The 13,778-nt window shown below is 37.1% G+C and overlaps 1 protein-coding gene across 3 annotated transcripts in view; it reads right to left on the bottom strand.

The window, feature by feature from the left end:
* Nucleotides 1–1,341: 1,341 nt before the first annotated feature.
* GYS2 (glycogen synthase 2) overlaps nt 1,342–13,778 on the bottom strand; it is a 44,611-nt gene continuing 32,174 nt past the window's right edge. For all 3 annotated transcript variants that reach the window (XM_090146457.1, XM_090146452.1, XM_090146463.1), the window contains 9 exons: nt 13,346–13,452; nt 10,438–10,497; nt 9,667–9,745; nt 8,918–9,031; nt 7,468–7,594; nt 5,534–5,629; nt 4,458–4,621; nt 3,263–3,343; nt 1,342–2,225 (listed from right to left, as the gene is read on the bottom strand). In XM_090146457.1, the coding sequence (XP_090002583.1) occupies nt 2,004–2,225; nt 3,263–3,343; nt 4,458–4,621; nt 5,534–5,629; nt 7,468–7,594; nt 8,918–9,031; nt 9,667–9,745; nt 10,438–10,497; nt 13,346–13,452 (1,050 nt within the window). In that variant the 3' untranslated portion in view covers nt 1,342–2,003. The remainder of the gene's footprint in view (nt 2,226–3,262; nt 3,344–4,457; nt 4,622–5,533; nt 5,630–7,467; nt 7,595–8,917; nt 9,032–9,666; nt 9,746–10,437; nt 10,498–13,345; nt 13,453–13,778) is intronic.

Genomic DNA, 13,778 nt, shown 5'->3' with positions numbered 1-13,778 from the left:
ATTCTTGGACCAAATATCATGGCATTGAGTGGATTTATCATGCACCTTTGTCATGCACCATCTTCTGGTAAAATCAAACTATACAATGTTGTTAAAAACTACGTTGAAAATAATGGGTGATGAAACATTAAGGGAGAATCATTTGACAGAAGCCACCTGGCTGGTGGCTTGAGGATCTATCAATTGCGATGGTCCTGCCCAATCCAGCTCCCTGCATACTGTAGAGTGAGATAAGGACTCTGTAGTACATGTAAATAGCATGTTGGGAAAAGTGGTTTGGGTCTTTCAAGCTTCTGGAAAGGGCAAACCTCTCCATGGAACTATTTTTGCTCAGGAACTCGGGTCCACTTGGTGGGTGAAAAATGGGGATGTTTAATGTGTACCACAAGGGAATTTGATATTGGGAGAGTGTAGTCAGTGATTCCACATACATATATATATGTATATATATATGTTTGTATGTGTGTAATACATGTTAATTATTGTTTGTATATATATATTAAGCATGATGTAGTGATGCGGAATAAAGGGTGGAATGTCATGGGTTTATGATTTTTGTTTTCGGCATTCCACATCATAACATCATATAGAGCACCGGGAGTTGAAAAGCTAATGCTCTAGTTTCATGGATTGTCAATAGTTTTGTGTATACCTGTCTCAGAAGTGAAGACGAACTACATCTCCCAGAGGACTTTTCATTGTTCTGTTTCCATTTTTCATTTAGAGGGAAAGATAAAACTGTTCACAAGTCATGAGATTGTCCCCTTTCCTTTCTGCTCATCTCTGTGGTGTGTGCTCTCTAGCAGTCTTGCCTTCAGCATTAAAGTAAGGCCTTCACTTTTTGAACACTCTCATTTCATTTGATTTATTAGCCTCAATTCCAATTATATTGTATTATACTGTGTCACCTTGCATTCTGCTATATTATTCAGTAAATTAACTTGCATCCTCAGATCATTGCTGCTGTTCCGTTTTTAGACCCATCTCCCTGCCTTTTCCCCTTTCCCACTCTCAGGTCGTGGGTTCATGGGTTCCCCTGGCCCCATTAGTCACATAACTGGACCAAACTGGCCCATAAACTGTTGGCACGTCTCTTCCACAAAATAGAAATAGAGCCCAAACCAGTGGGCAATTGGAAGAACTAAAATTACACCACCTTGAATTGCTCTGTGGCATATCTTTGTCTGCATGTGAAGCTGCTAATTAAGTTAATTTTCTCATTCTCTTTAGACAAGTCACATTAATTTCCTCCCTGAACTAGCTTGTTAACAAACTCAATATAAAACATGATGAAAACAAAGAGACATACCAGCGGAGTCAGAAAATAAATGGTCTGCTGTTTATTGTAGGTCTAAAGGACTTGAAGAAGATGACTTCATTTGTATCTTTAATTCAAATGACCACTGCATAAGACTTTATATTGTTCCACAGTGTGTTTTAATCCAAGACGCTTCCATGTGCTGTAAAAAATGTTTCAAATGATGTAAGTTTACAATAAGGTAAACAGCATAAGGAGAGATGAAGACCATTTTCTTCTCAGTTTTTACCTCTGACAAGATTTCTCCAGGATAACACTCTTTTTCTCTAAATTTTCTGAGCTCTGGCTTAAAGATTATGTTAGTTTGGGAGGAGGAAGTGAGGGACATAAATGAAGGAAGAATTCATTTGGAACAACCATTGCAGAACTATCAGCATGAACTAATATAAGTGTAGATGATCATGCAGACAAAGGTGTGATCTACGCTTTAGATAAGCTTAAGGAGACTGTTACATTCTCTAAGTTTACTAAGCTTGATAAAATTCTTCTACTTCCGAGGAGCACAGAAGAATTGTCATCTAAACTACTTTCAAGATGAAGAAATATTAGGCTTCCCAACAGTGTAGCTCAAGTGTCATTTAAGATTCTCCTAAAATATAACATACTGTCCTTAATACAAAGCTTGCAATGCCTACTTTACTCTTAAATACATGGAGAGACTCTGTATGGGTGGAGAGCAACACATTCAGTTCCTGAACTCTCCATGCTGCTTCTTCTTTCCTTGTGGCAATACTCCAAGTGAAAATGGAGACTTGATATTTTGCCTATCCCTTTCAGCTTCCTCATCCTCATCATATCTTTCATCCTCATCTTCATCTTCGGCTTCACTATGGTGAGGGCTGGAATGCTGAGAGACAGAAGGCGATGGTGGCACTGATGAAGGTCTTGGGAATCTGAAACCTTCCGTCTGGCAGAGAGAAGCAAATTGCATATAAATTACCACAGTGTTCCTCAATTGTGTACAGCAATTTAAGGCTGTCAGTGCTACAAAGCAAATCATGGGTAATGGACGTAAACTAGACTTGCTTTGCACTCCAAAAATAAATTCCCTTGAATACAGATCCCTTAAGTCCTGCTCTGCTAGAAAGTGTTCGTATGTCAGTGATCTTTAGCTGGTGTCATAAAAGATAGGCTTTCTTTCCAGCATTGTTTCTTGTAAAATATGATCATCTTTATTGAGCTTTAAAATCCGCACCATTACATTAAATTCTTCTAAGTGCTGTAGTCAGAATTCAGAATCTGTCTGAAGTTTGAACAGTTTTCTAGTCTTTTATAATGCCAACATCTGCAGAACCAGAGCTAAACATGGAGTTTTGGCCTAAGCCTCCTTTCTCATTCTCATTTCAAAATATGAGTTGCTCTGGTGGTATCTGTAGATTTAGTTCAAATAGCATGGAATTTAGACTGGATTTGAGCAGGGTCCCTTTTCAAACTGATGCTATTATGCACTATACATGAAGTGACTGAAAGTGTGCCTTTAAACTGACCCCTTGAAATTACAGCCACAGTCTCCTCCTCACATACTCTGTTTAGATTAATGCAATATTTTGTGTCTTTTTTTTCCCGAGATACACTTTCCCAAATCCTCTTCAGTAGTTGAGTTTATACAGAACTTCTCCATGGAGTTAATCAGAAGAAAAATTAGGGACTCTCTTCTAACAGAAATTCCAAAGGCCGATTCCTCAGCTAGTCTAAAGTGGCATAGTCCCATCCACATCACCCCAGATCATCTGAAGAACTGTTTCTGTATTGCACATGGTACCCTTACTGTTTGCATATGACACCATTATAAGTTCTGATTGGAGCTTGGGTCTATAACTAGAGGTTTTAACTGTGAGTTAACTTTCCTATAGTTAAGTAAAACCTTACTGACTCTCTCTCTCACACACACATATTCTTTTTCCTGAAAATGCAGATGAATTCATCTCTAAAAGCAGATTTTACCTTTGGTGGAGCACATGGTTCCATCTCAAATTTATCAGGGAATGTTCTGCTGAGGGCCAAGTGTCTAGCATGCATGTAATACTGCAACATAAAAGAGAAATCTTTACAAGTCAAGGAAGTCTTGGGTAGATTTAAGGAAAGAAGAAAAAAAAAAAAAGGAACAAAGAATGAGTATCTTTTCAAAGATGATGATGAACAATGGCCAAACACGAGATAATCCAAATGGTACTGATATTTGTAAAAAATGTATTACTGGGAAATAGCAAACTTCATACTGAAGCAGAAGGTGTGCCAAGATGGAAACCAGCACTCATGACAGTTGGTGTAGGTCAGTGTAGAGTGACTGGTATTTATCTCTCAACATATAACAGAGTCTTTTTTATCCAGAGAATTTTACATCTTTAAATATACATGTGCATACACTTAAACTTTGGGTTCATCCTTGCATAGGAATAATGTGTAACTGTTAAAAAGAAGAAATACTTATGAGTTTGATGAGGTGTGACATTTAAGGGTTTAGCAAAAATAGTTGATGAATCTACTATAATCACCAGTCACCATCACCTGTACTGAAAATAACAGCTTGTGTCAGAGCCTTACACTATGCTAGCAGTCATACAAACAGAAAGATTCTCACACAGATACCAACACAGAGCGAGATCTAAAATAGTTACAAAACTGATACACGTGCATCCATCCACTTCTTTTTTCCTGTAGATTTAAGAACGTTGCTTTGCTAATTTCTTCTTAGTAGGTGGTACTGTAGTGTTTTCCACATCAAATTAAAAACTCTGTTTTGTTTTAATGCACAGATTTAGTTCAGGAGTGCTGATGAGCCACAAGGTCTAGAAGCGTTTTAGGAAGAACAGATAGGATTCTTGAAAGACTTCGGAGCACAAATCCTACTCATTGTACAGTTGCCAGTGTTCTCAGAGACATAAGCTTTTTGTACTGAAGTTGGCATAAGGAGTAGAAAGAGATCACTGTGTCTGGCTTCTGCTCTAACCTATTCAGTTAAGTAATGCCTATCCTTACCACAGAACAATGGAAGAATTACACCAAGATATAAAGGCAGTCATCATCTTTAGCACCTCTGACAGGTGCCTTTCAGAACAGGAATGCCTCCATGCATTGTAGCATGATGCTGAAGACAGTGTTTGGAATTTTTAATACCTCTATTAATAGTTTCACACACCCTGCCTAGGTATCTCCAGTCCAACAGATCTGAGAGCCTCTCAGTTCGGTTTCTTTGGATGATCCTCTGGCGACGGGACTGCTGACAAAATCCATACAGGAACTGAGTCAGCTGGTTGCATGATTCATCAGGTGAGCGGAACCTCCTGTCAACTATGTAGATGCCTAAAGGATACAAAGAAAATGTGAAGATAAGCTGAACTGAAAGTGGAATCTGACCTCTTACATTTCCATTCTACTGTCTGTCACATAGTCTTACAAATATTACATAAGTTGTGTCAATGCCCACATCTATGTTTTTGCAGAGTAGAGCAAATGACCCGTCTCTCTACCTGTAACCTTTCTCAAGGTTTTCAAAGACATGTCTAGCCAAGCAGGTGTATATATTCTGCAGCTGGTCCTATCCCTTCCAGTAGATCGGGATGTTTCCATTGTGGAGATGTTTCCATTTGATTGTACAGACAAGCAAAGATCCTTAGTAAGATGCTCTAGTTTGGTCACATTCTCAATATTGTCTTGATGTACTGGGATTTGGCTGTACTCCTCCTCACCACAGTTTAATGAGGGATCATTTTTCTAGTTTAATGAGCAGATTCTTATCTGTAAGTAGGCTCCTTTTATTGTCACAGGCTTATTTTTAGTGTACAAGATAATTTATTGTTTGTTTGATGAGGGCATGCTTCACTGCTCCCAAAGTCCCAGCATATCCTTCTTGGACTACTCAAAGAGAAGGGGATTTTCACTGCTTCTTTTGAAGGTCTCCAAGTGTTCCAGCTTAATTATTGAAGGGATGTGCTAGGAGACTAGACATGGGATAAAGAGTACTGAGTTTGAAACAACAGAGCAAACAAAAGATTAAAGGAAGATAATAGACAAAGAACCTGGAAAAAAATTGGATAAATATCAAAGCTTGAATAGCTTGCTCAACATCACCAGAGTTTTGGAGCTCTGAATGTATTTTCCTAATGAACTGCACTGCACTAGTAAAAGCATGAAATTCAGGAGCTGAAGCATTGTTGCTGTAGTTTTGCTTCCTAATTCAGAGGCACTATTTTGATATTGTGTTAAAAATTTTACCATAAGCAGCTGGGTCAGCAACATGTTCCTGCATGAAACAGCCAAATCCAGAAAGGTTTGTGGTCACGCTGGGAATACCCATCACAGTACATTCAGCTGCCAAAAGAAATAGATAAAAAAATGTTTCAAGGCAATATGAATGGTTTCACCCCATGAGAAAAAAAGAAAATGAAAGAAATGAAAGAAAAGAAGATGAACAGAAGGTCCCATAAAACTAGAGCTGCTCTGAAAAATATCAAGGGAAAACTAAAATGCTTTGTTGTGGATTTAGGGGAAAAGAAAAGAGAAAGAAAAAGAAAGGATTTTTAAAGAGAAAGTTTCATACTGTTTTTGCAAATATATTTTGCAAATATATTCCAGCAGCTAAACTGAAAACAATGCAGGATTCTAGTGTTGAAACAGAGAATCCTGATATATGGCCTGGACTGTCTGCATTTTAAACTGAAGCCTGTTGTACACAAATGTTAATTAGGTGATTCATTACTATTTGCAAAACTGATCCTCTTAATTGCAAGAGCGTGCTATACATTGTATTTTGTTATTAGGTGCTTTTAAACTAGTCTCTATTGTAACAACAAAGGAAACGTTAAGTTTGAATTGCTTTCAAAGTAGATGTGGAATCAGCTTTACAAAATTATAAAATGCATGCCTCTTTTGTAGTTATTTCTATCATTGCTGTGAGTAAGAATAACTTTTTACTCCTGCTTAAAGAGTTTCTGCTGTTGAATATTAAGTCTAACCTAAAGCAACAAACATATGAAGTAAAATACTCCAACTGAAATGCTGAAAACCATCTACATGGCCTTCCTTCATACGACAATGAAGCTGATGTTGATAGGGCAGACAAATCCATCAAAAAAGAACATTTTCTGTTTCAGGGAGAATTAAATGGATATATCAACAAAGAGAATCTATTCTGCATTAATAAAAGAAATAACTCTTTTAACCAGTGTAAATCACAGCTTTCCTCAAAACTGCTAAGTAGCAGGCTAACTTTTCTGGTTAGGTTACCAGTTTAATTTCAAAATCATCCCTGGCTGTCACATTTTCCTTATACTTCAGCTGAGACTAAAACCAAAAGAGAAAGTGCTGGAAGGCAAAACAGCGTTGGAATTAGATGGCTCTCTTAAGTGGAGAGAAATAGCTCTGGAGAATGATCAACTTCGCAAAATTTTTATTCTGATTCATTGGCTTACCGCAAATTCACTTCAGAGGAGCATCCAAATGTTCAGATGCGTATCAAGATTACAGAAGATATTTTGCAGGACATACAAAATAAAATAGGCTTTGATCTTGATAGACATTCAAGTTTATGGTTTGTACTGATTTCATTAGGTGTTAAGTGCCCACTGTAAATCTGGGTAAATTTTTTTGAGCCTGAAACTAAATGCTCTCTGTATCTTTAAAAATTTCCCCTTAGGTCTGTGAGAATATCTATTACTTCATGTAGGTATTTGTGGTAAATATCTTAGATGTGGTGTTACATACACATACCAAACTTAACTGCAATCTTGAATTAAACCCACTGAAGTATGTCTGCTGGTAGCATCAGAATTCTTGTTTTGTTCTTTTTTTTTTCAATACGCACATTCCTCTAAATCTTTTAAAATCCCTTATGCAAATTAAAAATTATATTCAAAAATGACTTTATTTTATTTTATTTTGTTCTAAAGCCACAGAAAATTGAAAGATTACATGTTAGTATGGAAAAGGGTCCAGCGCAGGGACAAATTTGAGTAGCTGTCAGTCAGTAGATGCCATTTAATACCACCTGGCCCCCAAATTTTGTCAGCAGTAAGACCTTTGCACTGCAGAGGAAACAGAGTCAAAAGAGTTTTTTCAGCACTCCAGAAGAAACTGGCTTGAAATCTATTCTGCATCAGCAGAACGGGTATTCATCTTTTGATACCTATTAAAATGTACAGGTTGCCTACCTGGAGTGTAACCCCAGGGTTCATAGTATGATGGAAATACACCCAAGTGACAACCTCTAACAAATTCTTCATAGTCCAAGGGCAGCAACGGGCTTGTCGAAGAAAGAAACTCTGGATGTACTATCACCTGGATATTCAAAAATTACATTAGAGGTGAAAGAAAAGCATCATCAATGCACTGCATTTATTGGTAAGCTTCAGTAATTTTTTTCACTCTGGTCTTCTTCTGAGCACTTGGACAATACCTCCCTTGTCCATCCTGTTGTCTAATTCAATTCCCACACTAACATGCGTTATCTTGTAACCTGTCCGTATGTAGTCTTGTCCTGGAAATAATACTGATAATGAACACTATTTTCTGAATGGGTCTTTGGCATTATTCTTCTTGCTCAAGGACCATGCACATTGTTGATTATGCCTAAGACTGTAACATTTAGCAGCATTGAATTGGTTCTCTTGGTCTGTCGTACCACAATATAAAATATTGGGAGGTTTTCTTCCAGAGGAGGTCTCATAAGAATACAGCACTCCTGAGCACCCAGCTGAAAAATAGGAATGCTTGCAGTTCTCAGAAGATAGCTGAAACCAGATGCATTATAATGCCATCATCATAACTCTGGACTTGGGCTAACTGATCTTGCTGAAAGACTAAGCTAATTAGCTCAGGTTAATATCACTCTTCCAGGACCCAAGCTAATTTGTTTGCATGACTCTGCTGGGTTTGAGGTCACTGCCCCATATTCCACTGTCAAGCAGAGAAGCACCTTGTATAGCCTGCCCAAACAGCTCAGGGAGAAAGGATTATAAGGGAAGGATTAAACCTTCTCTGGGCCTTTCTTCCTTGCATTTACATACTCTGAACATTATTCCATGTCACGGATATGTCTTTATCTTTTCTTAATAATATAATCATGTTACTCCCTTAGGTAAATTAACACATGAATGTATTCAACCAGAAAATGGCTTGTAAACTTATTTGATCCCAATGAATCAAGTAAGATTTTTCATTGGCATCACTGTAGCTTTTTCATATGCTAAGTGTGTCTTCATGGACATGTAATACAAGTCTCAAGATGACTTTCTCTTTCAACTTTACAGATTTTTTATCCATGACATTCAGCTTATTAGTATAGTTGGTAATTTTCCTGTTGTAATAGTAGGTAATTTTCCTGTTGTAATGCCAGTTTTGTACAACCTATCCAGTCAAGTCTGTTGAGAAGCAGGAGGAGGTGTTTACAGTGTTCCATGCAATTTACTAATTTCTTCAAACAGTTTGTATTCTATTCTCAAAGCTCATTGGATCGTTATTCCTGGAAAGGGAGCAAGAGGGAGGAAATAGTACATTACTGACTCTCTATCAGGAATTCAACTGCTCTTTCTATTCTAATGATCCAGATTCAGACTGTTTAATTCCATTTTATATCTAGAATGAAAAAACAACAGAAGGTACCTTTACTCTGTCTGTTCGGTTATTGAAAAGGCCAATTCGTCGGATGGTATTGAGTATTGGATCATTGCCATCGTCAATCATGTTGTGGGTGGTCACTGGAGGCAGACAGTGTCGCTTAAAAGAGAAAAGACAATCCTTGAGCCAGGCAAAGCTCTCGGGAAAGTGTTCTGTTACCATTTTCTGAGGTTAGCAGAAGACACTGGAGATTTTGCTGTTAATGTGGATAGCTTTTTGCCGTTTTTTGCCGAAACTTAGAATCACATAACATTGTTTTTTACAGAGCCCAGGACACAAATTAGACCATAAAAGCTGTCACAGGTTAATTTACCTCAAAAGAAATGTATTTGCATTAACTTTTAGAAATGCCTACAATTTATTTCTACTTGTTTTTCGTGGTAGAGGACTGACCTTAACTCTCCTTATGGGATTGAATTTACACCTTTCATTAAAATGGAATAATTCAAGCTTCAGAAACAATGCAAAGACTTTGGACATTGTGCAAAAGAAAAGAATGACAGCATTTGGTGTCCTGTATGTCACTGGGGGAAGATTTGCAGATTTGCCAAAATAATTATTTTGCATCCGACTCTCCTCAAAAACAATCACAGATGATTTTTAAATGTTACCACTGAGAAGTACATTTGTTAAAAACTTTTTTTTTTCAAAGCATGCATGTCATACACAATCGTTGTACACAGCTGTGCTTAACTTATACAGTAGATTTTCATATAAATAATTTGCTTTCTGACCTGAGTTGAAAAGATGGCTCTTTTCATAATGGTTATATCATCCCGGTCAAGAATCTTGCTCAAGTCTGGAATTTCTCCTCTGCGGAGGCAACACAGAGCCTAGTTTACCAAATGATTTATTATCAGTCCTTCTGAGAACTAGCATTATGAGTTTACATTAAAGATGCTTTAAAAAAAAAGAAAAAAAAGAAGAAGAGGAAGAAATAAACAAGGTTCTGATCTGAAGTCTGCTGATGTCAACCTGAATCTTTCCTTAGTTGTCCTATCCCTTCTACACTCCCTACATTTTATTCTCCCATAAACTTGCTATCCTTCCAATTGGCTTACGGAAAACTCCAAAAGGAATTTTTGTTTTGTCTTGTTTTTCAATCACACTTTATTTTTGCTGAAGTTTCAGTCCTCTCAGCTCTGGATGATTCACTTCAGCTCACATTAGCTGTCTTTTGAAAGGATACGACCAATTCAGTAACCCACATTTGTCTCTGATGCTCATCTTTGTCTGTGAGTAATTCTCAGCATTACATAAACATCCCCCATGTCTCTTAAGATCCTTTACAAGATGGGATGTTAGTACCTTTAATTTTTTCATCTGTGGTTTGCCTATCATACAACTATCCTGTATACAGCACAGAGGGTCCCATATCCTTTTCCTATATCCTTTCTGTAGACCCCAATATTTCTTAGACAAAGAGTAGAACCACAAAATCACTACAGGTAAGCCAAATGAATATGTGGCCCTGCAAGACAGGACAAAGTAACCTATACACTCACTTCAGTAAGGCATTGTAGAGTTTCTTTCCAAACTTTTCTTTCACAGACTGTGCAGTGTCCCTAGGAAAATAAATATATTTATGTATGAACATGAGAATCCTTTACAAAGACAGAATAAAATATATCCCTGCTGCTGTAAATTACTGTGCTTTTGTGTATGCTGGTGGAGCCAGGAATGCAGAAGCAGAGGTTTAATTCTCAAAGGTCTTTTATCCAACCAGCAGCCCTAATGACTCATTTCAGTGCAACAGAGGATATGATCCGTACCCAATGATGAACTAACTGCTAAAGCCAGAAACAGAACTCACTAATGATTATTTCCAGTACTTTGGTCAGTAGGCCACACTTTCATCTCAGCTATGAAAAAGAAGACATATATGTGACTCTAAGTAGAGAAATAGACATTGAAGGACCAGATGTTTTCAGTTTAACTTGACCTTATGAGCAATACATGAGGTAAAAAAATGGTGATTTTAAAGCAAGATTCTTCCTTCCATTTCAGCCCTGTTATTTCACTTAATTTTTTAATTTTTTTTTAATAAGGGTAAGATTAACAAGTAATTTGGCATAAGTCATTTTGGAAATCAAACATTTTTCTGGAAAGCCCAGCCCATGCTTTAAGCTAATAATAAAACCTGTGCCAGAAGCGTCATATTTTCGTTGAGAAAGAACTTGAGTGAACAACCACTCTTAATGCAAAGAGCCATATTATCCTGATCCTAGAAGAAAGAGCTTGGAAGTACAGCTGAAAGCGGTGTTCTCAAAACAGCAAATACACTCTCAGTCTGACTAAAATGCCCACTTCTATGGGACTCTTCCTGCTTTTCTGATTTCTAAGAATTAGACTTTGGACTTAGACAAAATTTGTTGAGTGAAATCCTAAACTTTACCAAGCTGAAAATCCACATACTTATTTTTAGTTGCTCTCTCTCAACTCACATTGATACAATAGTAGATGAGTTAATTCTCTATGAGCTGTGAAGCAGCTAAATGTCAAAACAAATTGATTCAAATACCAGCAAGCTAGCCCACTCATGGCTATGTTTTATTGACTCATGCCTTGAACAATCTCCAAAACTTAACCCACTTAGGATAGGCTGCTGTTTCATAAGCAGAAGAAAGATTTTATATCCCATATCAGCCATCATCTATTTCTTGATAACTGCCATACTTGTCCTGTATTTAACTTCTGTGGCATCCTTAAAATCAATTAATATTATTATTTACCAGTGATACCAGGTGTTTTTTTTTTACAGCAGCTCACATGATGATCATGGCACTGTTGCATTTAAGGACACAGAGAATCTTTTACTTTTCACAGAGCACAGTGGGAAGAACATATGGAAACAGAACTTTTTGCATGATTTCACATCTTTTGGTTTACCTTTACAGTTACCATTGTGCCTGTATTTCTGAGTATCAGAGAAATAGCCATGCAGTAAAGATATAACGGGGAAAAATCTCTGCAAATTTCACTTCATTTAAACTTGCCTAATATATAGTATTTATTTAATATATACCTGTTGTATTGCATTCAAACATTACACGCATTAAATTAAAAATATGGCAGAGGCAGAAAGGGCTTGTTGAAAGCACGGCTGTCTCTCAATGCACTCACATTAGTTTATTGAAGTTGATGTAGAGCCAGAATCTTGCCCTATGGCAGCAACAACACACAGCCCATTTAATTCAGTTCAGGCTTCAATGGTATTTCTCCCTGGATGGCCAGTTCCTGCATACACTTTCTCATTAAAAGCTCTGGATATATTACAGCACTTTAGCCATCTACAGATAAAGATAATTGTGTAAATCCTCTGCACATCCACAGAAGGTGATAGCCAATTTCAAAAGATGATTTTGCTTGCTCATTTTAGACTCTTCCTGAGGTGGTAGAGGTTGAGTCATGATCTGGAATGAACCGTCACTCTCTACTGCCAATGAAGGCAGCTCAGAGGCACTGCTTTTTTAGGAAGCCACATCTGAACAACCAGTTCCAACCTCTACCTTTGTGGCATCCATTTTCAGAGTGGCAAAACATTTTCTGAAAATCCCCAAAGTCATTGTTCAATGACTCCAGAGACAATCTAGAAAGCAAATAGATTTCTCACATCTGACTTCTTTTTCAAGTACAGTCAGATGTAGATATTCCAATGACCCTTAAACTATTTCTGTTACTGCGCCTGTGCAATTTCATTATCCTTTAATCAAAGGTTTCAACTTGTCTATTGATACCCAGAAATTCAGTCACAGGTTTTCTGCTGGAGGCAATTAAGAAGATATATATATATTTTAAATAGCATCCTTTTCGTAATCTGTACCTTTTATCTATAGATTCTGAGTCATTTCTATTTCTATAATTTTATAACTAAGGAATTGGCATCTGACAGAGAATAAACACAGTGAGAAACAGGTATCAAGGCAGAAGCTAGGAGCTTTTGTCCCTTAGCTTAAAAATCAGCTTCCTTACTTCTGCAGCAGAAGTATTTAACTGTTCTGCTCATCTGATAGGGTGCACATTTTAATTTCCCTGATTAGATAATTAATCTGTAAATACGCTGAATGAAATAACATTTTCTACTTTTTCTAACAAAATTAATCCTTCATTTTCTTGATTTTCTTTGAAGAACATCACCATTCAGTTCTATGATGTGTTGCAGTCTGAAAGTACCTCGCATATCTCCTCCTGTGTAGAATCACACAGTAGTTAAGGGAGATGAGGTTCAGTGGTTGAATTCTGCTTTGCTTTTTTGTTTGAAAAGTAGTAAAATAAATTTAAAAAAAAAAAAAACAACAAAAAAAAACCCTTCTAAACTCATAACAAACTGTGACAAGAAGAAAGAACACTAATCTTCACCAGAAACATCAATATGTCTCCCTAATCAAGGCCCTCAGTAAAAATGGCAATTACCAGAGCTGCTTCCGGACTGCTTGTCCTTTCAGGGTTTCCACATTGAAATTGTTTGTCTTTGCTGGCATAATGAAGAACACAACGACTGTAACATCACTCTTATGTACCTGAATGGACATGAGATGGAAAGAAAAATTAAAACTCACCACAGGATATCAAAGCCCATATTAATACTACAAAATAGTCAGAGCAAAACCCAGCAGACTTTGATTGGTCATCCAGGAAGGCTCTGATCTTACTCCTCTCCCTTTAGCTGTCAAGTTTTTAGCAGATCAGGAATATAACTGAGAATAGATACAGATAAACAGGTATCAGTTGCTCAATTCCAGTTTGATCAATGTGGATCTTGCTGGCTTCTCATGGTTTAGTAAAGCGTAGCTTAGGATATGAATATAAACAGCAAAAAAATAAAAATAAAAATAAAAATTAAAAT

This window comes from Phasianus colchicus, chromosome 1, assembly GCF_987193195.1.
Source record: "Phasianus colchicus chromosome 1, bPhaCol1.hap1.1, whole genome shotgun sequence".
In the NCBI taxonomy this organism is placed as follows: domain Eukaryota; kingdom Metazoa; phylum Chordata; class Aves; order Galliformes; family Phasianidae; genus Phasianus; species Phasianus colchicus.
This window is presented reverse-complemented; position numbering and strand designations above follow the sequence as displayed.